General features: G+C 37.7%; 1 protein-coding gene across 1 annotated transcript in view; it reads right to left on the reverse strand.

Moving 5' to 3' along the window:
* Positions 1 to 7,123: 7,123 nt before the first annotated feature.
* IL1RAPL2 (interleukin 1 receptor accessory protein like 2) overlaps positions 7,124 to 13,449 on the reverse strand; it is a 1,316,228-nt gene continuing 1,309,902 nt past the window's right edge. The window contains exon 11 of the mRNA XM_008272830.4: positions 7,124 to 9,878. Coding sequence (XP_008271052.1) covers positions 9,181 to 9,878 — 698 coding nt within the window. The 3' untranslated portion in view covers positions 7,124 to 9,180. The remainder of the gene's footprint in view (positions 9,879 to 13,449) is intronic.

The following is a 13,449-nucleotide window of genomic DNA, read 5'->3' on the forward strand; positions in this document are numbered from 1 at the left end:
AAGCAAGAGGGAGTTCAATGACCCTCATCTTACAATATGTGGCTCCGAATGGGTTTGTTCACATAAGAAAAAGAAAGGAAAAAACAGAAATGAGAGGAATGGAAAGGAAATGAAAAGAAAGGAAAGGAAAAGATAAAAGGAAAGAAGGAATGGAGAAAGGAAAGGAAAATAGAAATCTTTCAAAACAATAAAGCTAATTTCATGTGAATTGGCATCAGTGCAAAATAAATTCGATGAGTAGCTTACAGCATATCTCCCATAATAATCTGGCTTGTCTTGAAACACTGAGCTTTTTAAATAAATTTTACTGCCTGGTCTATGGCTTTGTGGTTCCATCGTGCTCGAAGAAAAATGCTGACAACTTGTTTTCTGTTTCCACTGGCAGCATTACTGTTTTCAAATTGAAATGATAAATGATTGGGTATGGTGGAGTGGTAGGGCTCTGAATTCTATAGTGATATTCTATATTTTTCCTTAATGCACACAATTTTATTTCCAGGTACAGTTCCAATGTGTTAGAAGAGAAGACCTCATGTAATCACAATCACTGTGCAATTATATAGATTTTAGTACTAGGACTCAAAAACTATATCCTAATTTAAGCTCCTCTGCAATATATGGGAGTGCTTATGACAAAACCAGGGAACTCTGAGAAAATTCCTGTTTGGTCTACTTATGGGATCCCAGGTGTGCAGAATATTTTCCTAATTTATTTTCATCCATGCCTTTTGAAGCACTTGAGAACAGTTGATTTGTATTTTCTCCATGTACACATTGCCAAAGACAGTGCTAGAGCCCTGGAAAGACTCACTTTGATCTGAAGGTAGTTTTGCTTGCCATGTGCTTGTGCAATTGAGCACTAGCTGATGATCAAAAACAATTCCCCAAACCTGAGCTTGGACTTCGACGCCTTATTTGAATCTTTAGTGGAGGCACTGGTGGGGGTGGGAGGGAGGGGGTTGGAGTGGGAAGGTTGGAGACTTAAACCTTTATATCTTCATTCGTCAAATTAGCTGATCCAGTTCCCAAATAATGTTATTTTCAATGATTTTTAAGCACTGTGGAAGATGAGGCAATTACAAAAGGCTTCTATTTGTGTTGTTATTTTATATATTAAAATGATTCATAGGTGAAGCTTACTTATCTTGGGATTCCTGTGGCATGTCTACTTTGTGTTCTCCTAACTCCCACTGTTATTGTCAGCATAGTCCCAGAATTCCCCATGTGCCCAGTGCCTTCATGAATTCTCATATCCCTCCTAGTTTCTATTTTGATCTTCTTCCGCCTTTGTCAGAACTTACCTGTCTACTGCCCCATAATTGTAACATTTGTTACTTGATCGAGTAGCTTGGTCTCTGCCCTCAGTTTTCCAGAGAAAAATGAGGGGATTGAAATAGATGGCCTTCAAGTTCCCATTCAGTTCTAAAACTGTATGAGCCAATACACGTGTCACTGTGTCATTTAATAAATGTTTCCCTTCTTCATAGAAAAGATTGACAGAATCCAAAAGGCTAGATTGTGGTGACATTCTGGGAACATCATGATTTAACCTAGTGAAAATTATTTTAGGACACTGATGATAGGCATTTTGGGGACTTCCTTATGAATTTTTATTTCCTTCAAATCACACTCCAGAAATGGCTACCTATTTTGTTAATGCCTTGAGTCAATTTTCTCGGTCAGTTTCCAGGTAGCAAATATTTGCCTTGTATGTATTCTTCTGGATTTAACTATTTAGTGGAGGCCAGATACTCTTAGGAAATAAATATTTTTGAGGATTCTCTAGCAAATTTTCCTTTACTGTTGGTATTGTCCTAGCCATACTTTTCCAAACAGTTCATTATGATCAACTCTTTCAAGATATTTTCTCACTTGAAAAGCAGTCACCTCTCACAAGTGCTACCCATGGGTCAGACGGCTTCTGCAAGTAAAAAAGTCTCCTTGTAAAGCATATCTCATCTAATATTATCAGAAGAGCTTTTGGTCAGCTTTTGGGCTTTTAAACTTCTATAATAAGAGACCAGTTTGATTTTTACCCAGGTTAAGGAAAAACACAAACTATGGTGGATTTTTGTTTTGTTTTGGCCTCTCTCTCTTTTAAAACAAAGAACAAAATGACAAATCCAAATTTGAGACATCTGGATGTTTCCCATCATGAGGCTTAAACATCTGCATTTTTTCGCTTCTCATCCAGATGTTTTGGTCTTATGTAAACCAAGCTAAAGTGAAGCAGAATATCAAGCAATCATCTGGGGACTTTGATTAACATGGACAGCAAATCTGAATAATCCATGTTCCGAGAGTCCTGTTTTTTGTCTAGCGCAGAACACATTACTAATGAGGTCAAAGTTACTGTAGGTTTGTTCCTTGTATGGGCCAGTTAGCTCTGATCTGTTCCATGACCACAGAATGCACCTCTAGCCTCAGCCAGCTGTCTGGAAAATGAGCATACTTGGTCCTACAGGCAGTCACGCAAGAAACTGAATAGCCAATCTACCACTTGGAAAGTAAAATAAAAATGTATTTCTCATGAATGGTGGCTCTGCTGTCCCAGTTTTGTTTAAAATAATAACTCTCTCCATGCCAAACACTGTTTCTAAGCACTCACTTACATTGTCACAATGTTCACCACTACCCTATGTGTAGCATTATTACTATTAGCCTCCTTTTACCAATACGGAAATGAAGGCAAGAAGGGTTAAGTAGGTTACCTCCAGTAAAAATGGAATGGCATTCTTATTTTTTGCTAGGCATTTTCCCACATCTCCTCTGTTGAGAAGGTCAGGTACTCTCAATATATTAGCTACCTAGAAAATATATTAAAGGAAGACAGAAACCCAAATCTTGCTGCATGCTGAATTCAGTGGTGGAACTGCCACTGGGGCACACTCTGTGCCCAGTAAAGTAGTTTAATCGAATACCTATTCTTCCACCCAATATGATAATTACAGGCATAAAAGTATCCTTTGCAAAAAATGAAGGTAATGTTTCTGTTGGTAATGAGTCAGCACATAAAGTACGTATTTAGGAAAAGGGGTTAGGTGGTTAGGAGCAATGAGCTATGTTGGGTGGCCTCATAGAACTAAATTGTCTGAAAATCCTGAGGATAAGTGATTTGTGTGACTGGCAGAAGGCTTAAAAACCTTTGATTTCCAACTACAAATTACTTAGAATTCTAAAATCCTAGCCTTATATGAGATATAATGCGATCATCCAGTATATTGCTTTTTTTTTCAATAAAATTGCAAACACAAAGTTGTTTGCTGAAAGATGCAAATGATAGAAATATTCCTCTTACAGTTTTGAAGGACTCCATAGAAGTTGAAACTTCCGAAATCCTCTTGTTCATTTAATCAAAAAATGTGATGTGAGCACCTACTGTGTGGCCAGCTCACTTGGTGGTGAATTGAGGCCATTGTTCCTCAGAAACCCTTCATTTAGTTTGACATGATCTGCTTCGGAAAGTAAGGGCTCTCATCTTGTATGTTTCCTGCCTAAATTTGTTTCATCTTCTGGTGTTAGGAAAATCAATCGTTTAGCATCTTAGTAATGGAGACCTTGCTTCTTAAGCTCCATTTCCTTTTCCTTCTGGACAAATAGCTAGACTGCAAAAGCCAGTCCTCCAGCTGACCCCTCCTTGGAATGTGAGTGGTTTTTACAGGTATCCAGTGCCAATCTGCACGCTGTCTTTCTTTACCCATCCACTGGCTAAACAGAGAGGACTCCCTGGACCTAGAGAAGAGTACAGCAGCAAAATGGAAAGTGTCTGCCTGTCAGTGACAGTGGAGCAGAGCTTGTCCCTTTAAACCTGTCCAACACTCATTAGACTGCCATGTGAGGAAGCAATACAATCCTGTTAGGATGCAGAGATTTGGGAGATTGTTGTTAACAATGGTTACTTGCCCTAATGAATACGATCTCCCTTATAAAATTTCCTTCATAATATTAAAGATGGCAATCAGCTAATAACCCCATCTTCAATTTTGGTGAAAATTGGGTTCCAGCCTCATCCAGTTACCAATTCCTTTCCTTGTTCTTTACAAGACGATTCTCTGCACCAGTTCTTATAATGCCAACACATTTCCACATATCCTTCGCTGTTTTTTCTAACTCTTGTCCAGTTACTCTATTTTAGAACTGGGGACAAATAGCTCTAATTTCTGCCTCCTGCAGTTTGTTTCCCTTTGATTCAACAAATACAATTACAATTACAAAATTACAACAGTTACAAAAGCCTTTGCTTTATGATCACTGGTCTTTATTTCAAAATGAGGTGAGAAACTTAAATAGACAATAGTACCTAAAGGATCAACCTGCATCAATGCACCATCTTTATCAAAGTCTAATGGTATCAAATATGAAAAAATTCCAGAAAAGGAAGTTTTTATTTTTTTTGTGAATTTGGGATTGAAATCAGTAGGGTGAATAGAAATTCGTGTTTCTAAATCAGATTTTCAGAAGTCCGTTGTCTTTCCTGGCTCTTTCTTTCCTCCTAACACTTCATGGGTTGTTCCAGTAGCAAATCCACCTTTTTTGTGTTGTCTCTAGTTTTGTCCTGACAGTGTCAGGGTGCTCAGTTAAGAAGACAGGTTAAACACGGAAAAATAATTCATTTGATACAACTGAGTTTTTGATCCTGGGAGTCTTTATTAACTCTGCTGTTTTCCCTTCATTTTTTGCATCACCACATTCTACTTATTTCTCTTCTTTGGGCCTTCCCTTTCTTAAGAGAATATGGGTCACACGACCCTAGCTCCATCTCCTTTCACTTCATACCTGGACTATGGCAACATCCTCCTGGGTGGTCCTCATGTGTCTGCTCTCTTTCTCTACTTCTTCTTGTTATCTGTTAGCAGAAAAATGCTCCAGCACCTCTTCCAGCCTTACTTCATGTTGTGTCCTCACATGGATTTCTGCTCTTGTCAGCTAAATGTGCTTGCTGCCAGCTAAACAGGAAATGCTTATTCTTTGCTCAGGTTAATCACATACGCTGTTCTCTGCACTTAGCAAATTCCCATTCTTCACCATTGTTCCATCTATTTCAAATGTGTCTCTTGATCAAGTTGGCACTGAATTGTCCCATCTCATCTACACTGCGTGTATGCATTACTCTCCCTGCACTGGAATATGTTTTCACAAACACTCCTTTCTTTGTGTATATGATGAGCAAACTATTTGAGAATGGGTTCTTCAATTCTGAAAAACATTTGTATGTGTGAACTTCAAAAAGTTTGTGCACAATGGAATTAAAAGATAAGTTTACTTTGGTGCAGTTTTTAAAAATTGTCCATGCATAGTTTTTTCATGATATGCATTTTCCTCAAACTGAAGAATTAAGAATAGTTATTTTTTGAAATTTTTTCACCAAAATTAACTTATCTTTTAATTCCATTTTTCCATGAACTTCCTGGTGTACCCTTGGATTATACTTTATGTGGTGACCAGTACAGATTAGGCACTCAATAAACACTCATGATTGACTTTAATGTCATCTGGAGAAAATGTAGTTGAGCGAACAGCAGTGAGCATTTGGGAAGATAACTAGAGATGGATGTGAGTGATTTTACAAGTTCTGATCTCACAGTAATGAAATGGAGCTCCAAATAATCATATGAAGTTGACTGTGGCTGATTTTAGCTCCAAAAAAAATGCAAGTTTGATATGAGTTTGAAGTGAATGATTATTGTTTATCAAAATGTCCTATACATTCATCAGCGAGACTTAATGCTCAGCACTGTGACCTTCTATCAGACATCTTAGAACAAAAATGCATGAGTAATGGAGAAATTGGAGCCAGAAAATTTTCAACATTAAATTCTCTCCCATAAAAGAGCAACAACAATTGCAAGTGTTCAGCCTGAACTGATCACTATGGGACTATTTTCTATCTTAACTTGAATCTGGTTTTATCAGTTCACTGCCTCACCTTTGGGGATGACCAGAAGGAGTATAAAGATTTCCATGTGCAATATTCAAGATATTTCCTTGGCCATTAATTTTCTAGAAAACATTTGGTTCCAAAAACAATTTACTTAAAAATAAAATGCCAAAAAGCAGGAAATGCTTTAAACCAGTGGTTCCATACTCTTGTAAAAGCTGCAAATATCAAGTAGATTAAAGAGTCTTGTTCCCTTAATTGCCAGATTTTTCTTCTTTATCACACTTTCCATTTTCCAACCTGTTGTATTAGTAATCTCTGGGCTAGTACTCGTTTCCATATCCTCTTGAACTATGCTTTAAACTTCTCTTTCATAATCAAACTCTTGAATCCCTCTCTGCACCCTGTTTCCTGATGGTAAGTTCCACAAGGATAATCATTAATCCTCAAACAGAATATCAACCCCTTTCACATGATGCTATCTTTGGTTCAGTCCTCACCATAAGCCTGTAAGTGTCTCTCTGTCCATATTTTTTAACAAGTGTTTGAAAGCAGAACAGATTTGATTCTAATTCAGTTAACATTTTGATGTGGCAAGGAAAGACATCTTTTCATAAACCACTCAGCTACCTTTAAGAATCACCATAGTTAGGTTGGATCCCATAGATTATCATATCCTCTAAATTTCACATTGTACCAAATTAAGCCCATGTATAGATCATCCATCTCCCTGAGCCCTGTTTGTTCTTAATATATTTTTATCACCTATGCATCTATCGCCTCTGTGCATTTCTCATTTCTGCCATCATTTCTGATGTTTTCAGCATGTTTCACCTTAAAAATAACTTTAATTTTGAAGTGTGTATTTTATATATAACATAACAACAAATGTGTTGCAAACATATGAGAAATAGTTTATACTAGTGTTTCTCTACATTTCCAAATTCAATGTCAGCAAAAAAATTGATGAGAAAAAAAAGTTTTTCCCGCTATGAAAGCAACTGGGAGAATATATCATGTTCTAGACTAAATACTTATACCCTTATGGGCTATATCTTTCAAAAATCTTAGATGAAAATTAAATTTTGAATCGCCATCTAGAAATACATTTTTATAGATAGTGTACACATTGGTTCCTGAAAATGGTAGAAAAGGTTTCTTGTCAAGTTCCCTAGCACAAGTGTGAATGCTCTGTTTTTGAGTACCTACTAGTAGTGAAAGGACACATTGTGGCCAGCCAACTCAAATTGCTACCCACGTTTAATCATTGTAAATAAAGGAAGCAGAGAGACCCATGTTATATTTTCAGAACTGGCATGCTCAGTACAGAACTATTAGTTTAAAAATACCACTGAACATTCTATTTGGATTAATCTAGATTTCTGCGAAAAATAAAATAATAAAAAATACAATTGGTCATTTAAACATATACTACTCACTTCATGCAGATTATTAATTTAGTAATTATACATAGCATTAAAGAACAATCAGAGTAAATACAACTTTCTAACACTTGGAAAACAGCTCAAAATTGAGAAATTTTCATTTTGAAATACCTATAGGTTTTACAGAAGTAAAATCACCTTTCTCAGTGGAAAAAAATACATCCATGAAACACCTATATGTGTTGAACAGAACTTTTCAAAGGAGTAATTAATTGTCCTACCATGAATTGAGCACACATCGCTAAGTTTTCACATACTGTTTGTGCATAATGCATTTTTTGAACAGCAGAAATGCAACAGAGAAACAAGTTCTTTGAATAAAAGTCATGGATCACAGGGAATCAATAATGGAAGAGGTCAAAAGGAATTATCAAAGCATATTACCTAATGTTCTCTTATACACTTGGATTTCACAGTTACAAGGGATGGGCAAATTCTTAATTTTTACACTCTTTGTACACTTGTCCTTGTTAGTATTTGTCCAAGAACATGATTTAAGAATCATTTGCAAAATGCCAGAATCAACCTTGATTAACAATTGACTCCAACAGGCATCTAGGTGGTGAGCACATTGAATCTGATTAATCGGAAAAAAACATATAGCAGGAATTCACAATAAATACTAGACTAGGGGCACATTCCTTACAGCAAATACACAATATCTTAGATTAGTCACAGGGATTTTCAATGGCACAGTCACATTCACTACTGGGGAGTGGAGAAGCTGGGTCTATCAAATGTATTCTTTGAAGCACTGGGACTAGAGATACTTCTGCAGGAGCCTTGCACACATGGTCAAGCAGATACTGTGTAGATACAGAGTAGTCTGTTTCATAACTACATTGCAAATGAGAAACTGCAATAGCTTCTCTACCACTAGTAAACTTGAATCATTTAGCACTTTGTCTGTGATTATTGTTGTATTCTTTTCAATTGCTGACACTCAGTCAAGATGTATTCAAACTCCAATGATGCTGGAAAAAGGTAAGGAAGATGCCCACATGTTTGTATAAAGCTTATAGCAGGCCAAGAGATCGTTTGGATAAAAAAAATCCAAATGTGAATTTGTTAGAAAACAATATAATGTACACTTTAAAATGTATATTCAAGGTTGTGAAACATTTGAAACAAGTGAGAAAGCCACAGGGTTCAAAATCATCCTAAAAGAACTCACAACCTGTCTATTCATTTGCTTAAGAAATGCACATTGTTTACCTACCTACTAGTTTGCCTACAGAAGATATGCTTGCCTCATAACTCTAAAAGCTGTTTTTGTGAACTGTTGATTTAGTCTACATAAGTGGTCCATTATGTTGAAGAAGTTCTAAACGTTTCAATCATTTTTGTCTCAGCTGATCTTCCTCGACAAACAATCTTCCAACTGGAGTGCCTCAACATTTCTTTCTTGATAGTTTCTGATTTTTCAGTTACTCTATAGAAGTTCACTTTTACCCTTAAACTTAGTTCAGAACTTTCAAATTCAAATTAAGTCTTTAACTTTTCCTTATTTCAAATACCATGTAAATACTGAAATATTCATATATATGGGAAAGATAGCTCACCTACTGAGCTTGCAGTCTGTGTGGTATCGTAAAACAACAGAATTTAAAAACTATTCTTTTCAGGAAGAAATCAAAACTGTACATTGGAACAAGGTGCCAAACTACAAAAGAAGTCCTTCTTTCCTTCCCCCCACTAATCTAAAAATGTAAACAAAAATATCTAAGTACAAAAGTGACTTGTGTGCCTTTTTCTTCAAATACGTTGTCAGCACCTCAATGTTATTAGGTATACTTTATGCTTGGTATAGCAGACATTCCGCTCATCTATGCTGTTGGGAGGAACTCAAATTTTCCACTACCAAATATCGCTGGTGAAGCTAAGCTCTTTGGAGGATAAAGGTAGCAGGGAACTGTTCCTGGGACATTCCTGTGTATCTTTCAAGGCATTATTAAGGGGCAGCTGTCCGTTGAGTAGCGTCAGAGGCAGATTACAGTAAGTGTGGTGGTTGCCCAAGGAAGGTAGTGGCAAGGTGGTAGTTGGCATCTCGTGTTTATAACCTCTGCAACAGTGTCTCATTTGCATTGAATCTGAATGGTGGAAGTCAGGGAGATCAGCTTGAGATGACACCAGAGTGGCTGAGGTATTGGTCATGGCAATAGAGGGTATGGGCTGGAGTTCTCCAAAGAGTCCTTGTTCTGCAGACTCCAGAACGTGGCACCGAGAGAGCATTTCTTTCCTCTTGATGGGCATTTCATATACTAAGTGCTTCCAAAACTTAGAATTTAATTTGCTGCTTTTTGGTCCCTTCCATTTGATCAGAGACAGAAGTTTGATGCTGCGCTTTAGTGATTCTACTTCCTGGGAATTCACCTTCCCTTTTAATTCTGTACACTCAATCAATATCACTTTGATTTCTCCACTGACTAGCATGTTATGCAGTCTGCTTTCCAGTTCGAAAATACTCCATCCCCGTCTGAGTATATAGTCAGGAGTTAGCACGATAATAAGTCTTCTGCTTTGCTCAATGCATCTTGTGAGATCTTCAATGTATGCTACAAATCACAAAGAGAGAAAGGGTAAAACAAAGACATTGCCAGTCCTTAAGCATCAGCTTTGCACTCTAGTATAGCAAAGATGCAGTCTTTCACTAAAGTCCGTCACATTTTCTTTTCTTGTATTGTACATTCAGAAAGCCCGTCTCCTTAAAAAATAAAAAAAATAGAAAAACAACTGCTTATAAACTTTATTTTCTTTGCCCTCATCATTACTTACAGTGTTCTGTTGGCTAGCATAAACCTTGACTGCTTCAGAGTTTAGGTGTATTTCAGTAATTTTTTTTATTTATTTAATCATTTAATTCAAGGCAAGCTTCCAGGCTGGTACTCTGAGTGAACAAGCCATCAACAGGTCGATGAAAAGAAAAACAGAGCCTTTTAATAAATACAGGATTCTGTATTTGGGGATTTGCTTTGCTTTCCCTCCCTAGATTTCTTCCTTTTTTATTAATAGTATTTATTTTATTTGACAAAGAATAACTGTAAATATGGCTCCTAATGTTCAATTATTAAACATGTATGTGTGTGTCTTGGGGGGTGGGGACAGCTATGTATACTTACTGATTGAGAGACAATTGTGATACAGACACGGTGGAAAATCTCTTTTAGAAAACCATAGTCAGCTTGTTTCTCAGAATCCTTTTTGTCATATGCAAACTTAGGTTCTGTCTCTGGACCTTGAAACCCAGAGACAGGCAAGTGTGTGTGCCCATGACTTTCATTTGAACCAGCTGCTTTTTGTTCCACAGAATAGTGAAGGGGTAGAGTTGGAGGTGGGAAATGGTAAGGAATGAATGAGGAAGGAGGAGGAGTCTATTTTGTGCAGCAATGCTGGAATTTAGGTTAACGTATATGGCTTTGTGTGTGTGTATGTGGTACAACAACACTGAACTAGTTCTAAATGTGTTTATCCCGGAGAATAATCCCTCTGCCATCATGCTTCCCAAAGTCGTATCTGCCAAAAAGGGAAACGCATACAAGTGTTGACAAATGGAGACTTGGACACAGGTGCTGCACCAGAGAGCTCTCTTTCCTAAGCCGAGCACAAGGCCTTGTCTAAAGCACAGTGCCCTCTAGCAAAAGCAGTACCTATAGAAGCATGGCAACATTTGTTGCTGCAAATCTGGCCCAGGGTTACAGACTGCTTTCAAGACGTCACATCCATCACATAGTGTGGGGCCACCAAGCAGCCCAGTACACGCCATTTGCAAAGAGAAACGGATTTTACAGATGCATATTTCACAGATGATCTCTCTTTTCCAGGGTTTTATTTCTACTAGTTGGCAGCAAGAAAAGTTTCACAAGTGAAAATCAGCAAACTTTCTATACACCCTAGAGATAACACAAACTTGAAAAAAGAGATATACATAGCGTGCTATTTGACAATTTTTTGTTACTGCTGTTTTTAATTTTGAATTAATACATTGCAGCACTTTCTCATGCAGTAGTTACAGTGACTGTATGTGAGAAGATCAGGCAGTTTCTAAGTCAGAAGACAACCTCTTAAGAATTTTGAGGGTTTTACTTTGAGATTACGTATTCAGAGGGCACAATCCGCATTGAGATCTGAAAAAACAAAATGAAACACACAACACAAGTAGCAATGGGGGACGTGATCACTCTGGTATTATCAGAGAACTGGTGAAACAGAATGGAAGGAAAGGTAGAAAGTTTCAATAGAGTGGAAAAATATTATCCCAATGTATCAACAGCTCTGACTCTTCATTTTCTTCCTTTCTTTCTGCTCCCAAAAAGAAAGTTATGTGGGAAGCTTCATCATTAGAAGTTGGATCTGTAAGATACAGTAAAATAAACTATCATGCATCTTTCCCATTGTTCTTTTCACCTTTCCTCCAAAACAAAACAAAATCAAACCCAAACCCAGAACCATGGTATTGTGCAGGAATCCATGAAAATACAGTTTTATCAGGTGAATTGTGTTAGCTGTTCATTTTTACACAGGGACTCTTTGCAAAATAATGTACCAAGGGGTAACTTTGACTAGTATTCCTCTCGTATTAATTGCAAATGGTTATTTAAAATTTTTAATTGTCCTGTACAAACCTTGTCAGCAACACAGAGTCACATAAAGTATACCTCTAGGAACAACAGTATCTCTATATTGGGGATGTGGTCTAAGTATATTTTTAAGCATACTCTTAAAAACAAAAGCTACATCTACACATCTGTATATATGTAAATAAAAAAAATTACAAGCTAGAAATCTTTGGTAGGTCAAGAAGCCATATACATATGTACTCATGAAATTGATTGGGATATTAGGGGCTTCAGTTGACTACTCCTTTCTGGGATGGGGAAGGAAATAGAGTGACACTTTTTTTTTTTTGCCTGATTAGTATGATTTTCCCCCTTTCCCCATCTACTATATTTTGCCTTTTGACAGCGAAGCAGAATGTATCATTTAGGGTTCCTGGGGCTTCTTAGAGACTCATTAGGCCAAATTTACATTTGCCCCTAGAAGGGCTGCCTGTCGGGACAGATCCCACTATGCTCAGCTGCACAGGGCGTGGGTGTTGAAGGGAACCTTGGAGAGAGGGAGTGGTCCCTGTCTCCTGCGTACTACACTGGCTGTGCTTATCCTGGCAAAGTCTACTGGAGAGTTGAGGCAACCATCCAGACAATTCCGGCTGAAAACCTGCTGTGGAAGAAAGAAAAAAGTTCTGAATTATCCTGGTTTGCCCTATATATACATTAATCATATGCACTGGGGTCTGTCAGTACATCAAAATTTTCCCTGGGTAGACACAGCCCAAGTGTCCCAAAGAAAACACAAGCCATTTGCTTGGGCCCTGGATCTCGTGTTCCATTTCACTTGGTGAAGAACCAAGTGGAAGTTTTCAGATGTGAAGCCCACATTTCACTTCTTGGGATGCTGATCAGTGGCTGGGCAGCAACGTCAATGTTTGAAAGCAGCTGGGGAGGTGCCACTGAGAGCTGCCTGGCTCCGAGGAAAAGAAGGAGACACTGTGCCCTAGCTCCCATATTCTGGCTCACCCTCTGTTTTTCTCTATGTTTTTCTCTCATTTGCTGCCCCCTCCCCCCTCTCTACCTCTTTGTTTCTCACTTTTTCTTTTTGCCTTTCCTCTTCATCCTTTCCTGTCTTCTTTTTTTTTTTTAATCTCCCTCTCTTCCTTCTTCCCTCCCTACTTAAATCTTTCCTTCTTCCTCTTTTGCTTTGGGGGGCGGGGAAACACAAGACCTAGCCATCATGGAAAATAGAAGTAAATGAGGGGGAGAGGAAACAGACATAGTTCATTTTTTTATAAACTTCTAATGTTACTGGCTTCTATGAAGCAAAGGCCCTAAATAATTTCCCCCTCACTCAGGGATTACATGTGTGCATCCAGTGACCGAGATTTGGAGCCTGATGAATTAAGCCCATGTCCTGCTTTTGTATGGCTCATGAGCTAACAACAATTTTTTTTACATGTTTAAAGAGTAATTAAAAAAAGAAGAAAAATACGTGCAACAGAGACCATATGTGACCCACAAAGCCCAACTTTTTACTTTCCGAACCTTTAAAGAGACCAAGCAGGGTGGTTAGGTT

Source organism: Oryctolagus cuniculus, chromosome X, assembly GCF_964237555.1.
Source record: "Oryctolagus cuniculus chromosome X, mOryCun1.1, whole genome shotgun sequence".
NCBI classification, from domain to species: Eukaryota; Metazoa; Chordata; class Mammalia; order Lagomorpha; family Leporidae; genus Oryctolagus; species Oryctolagus cuniculus.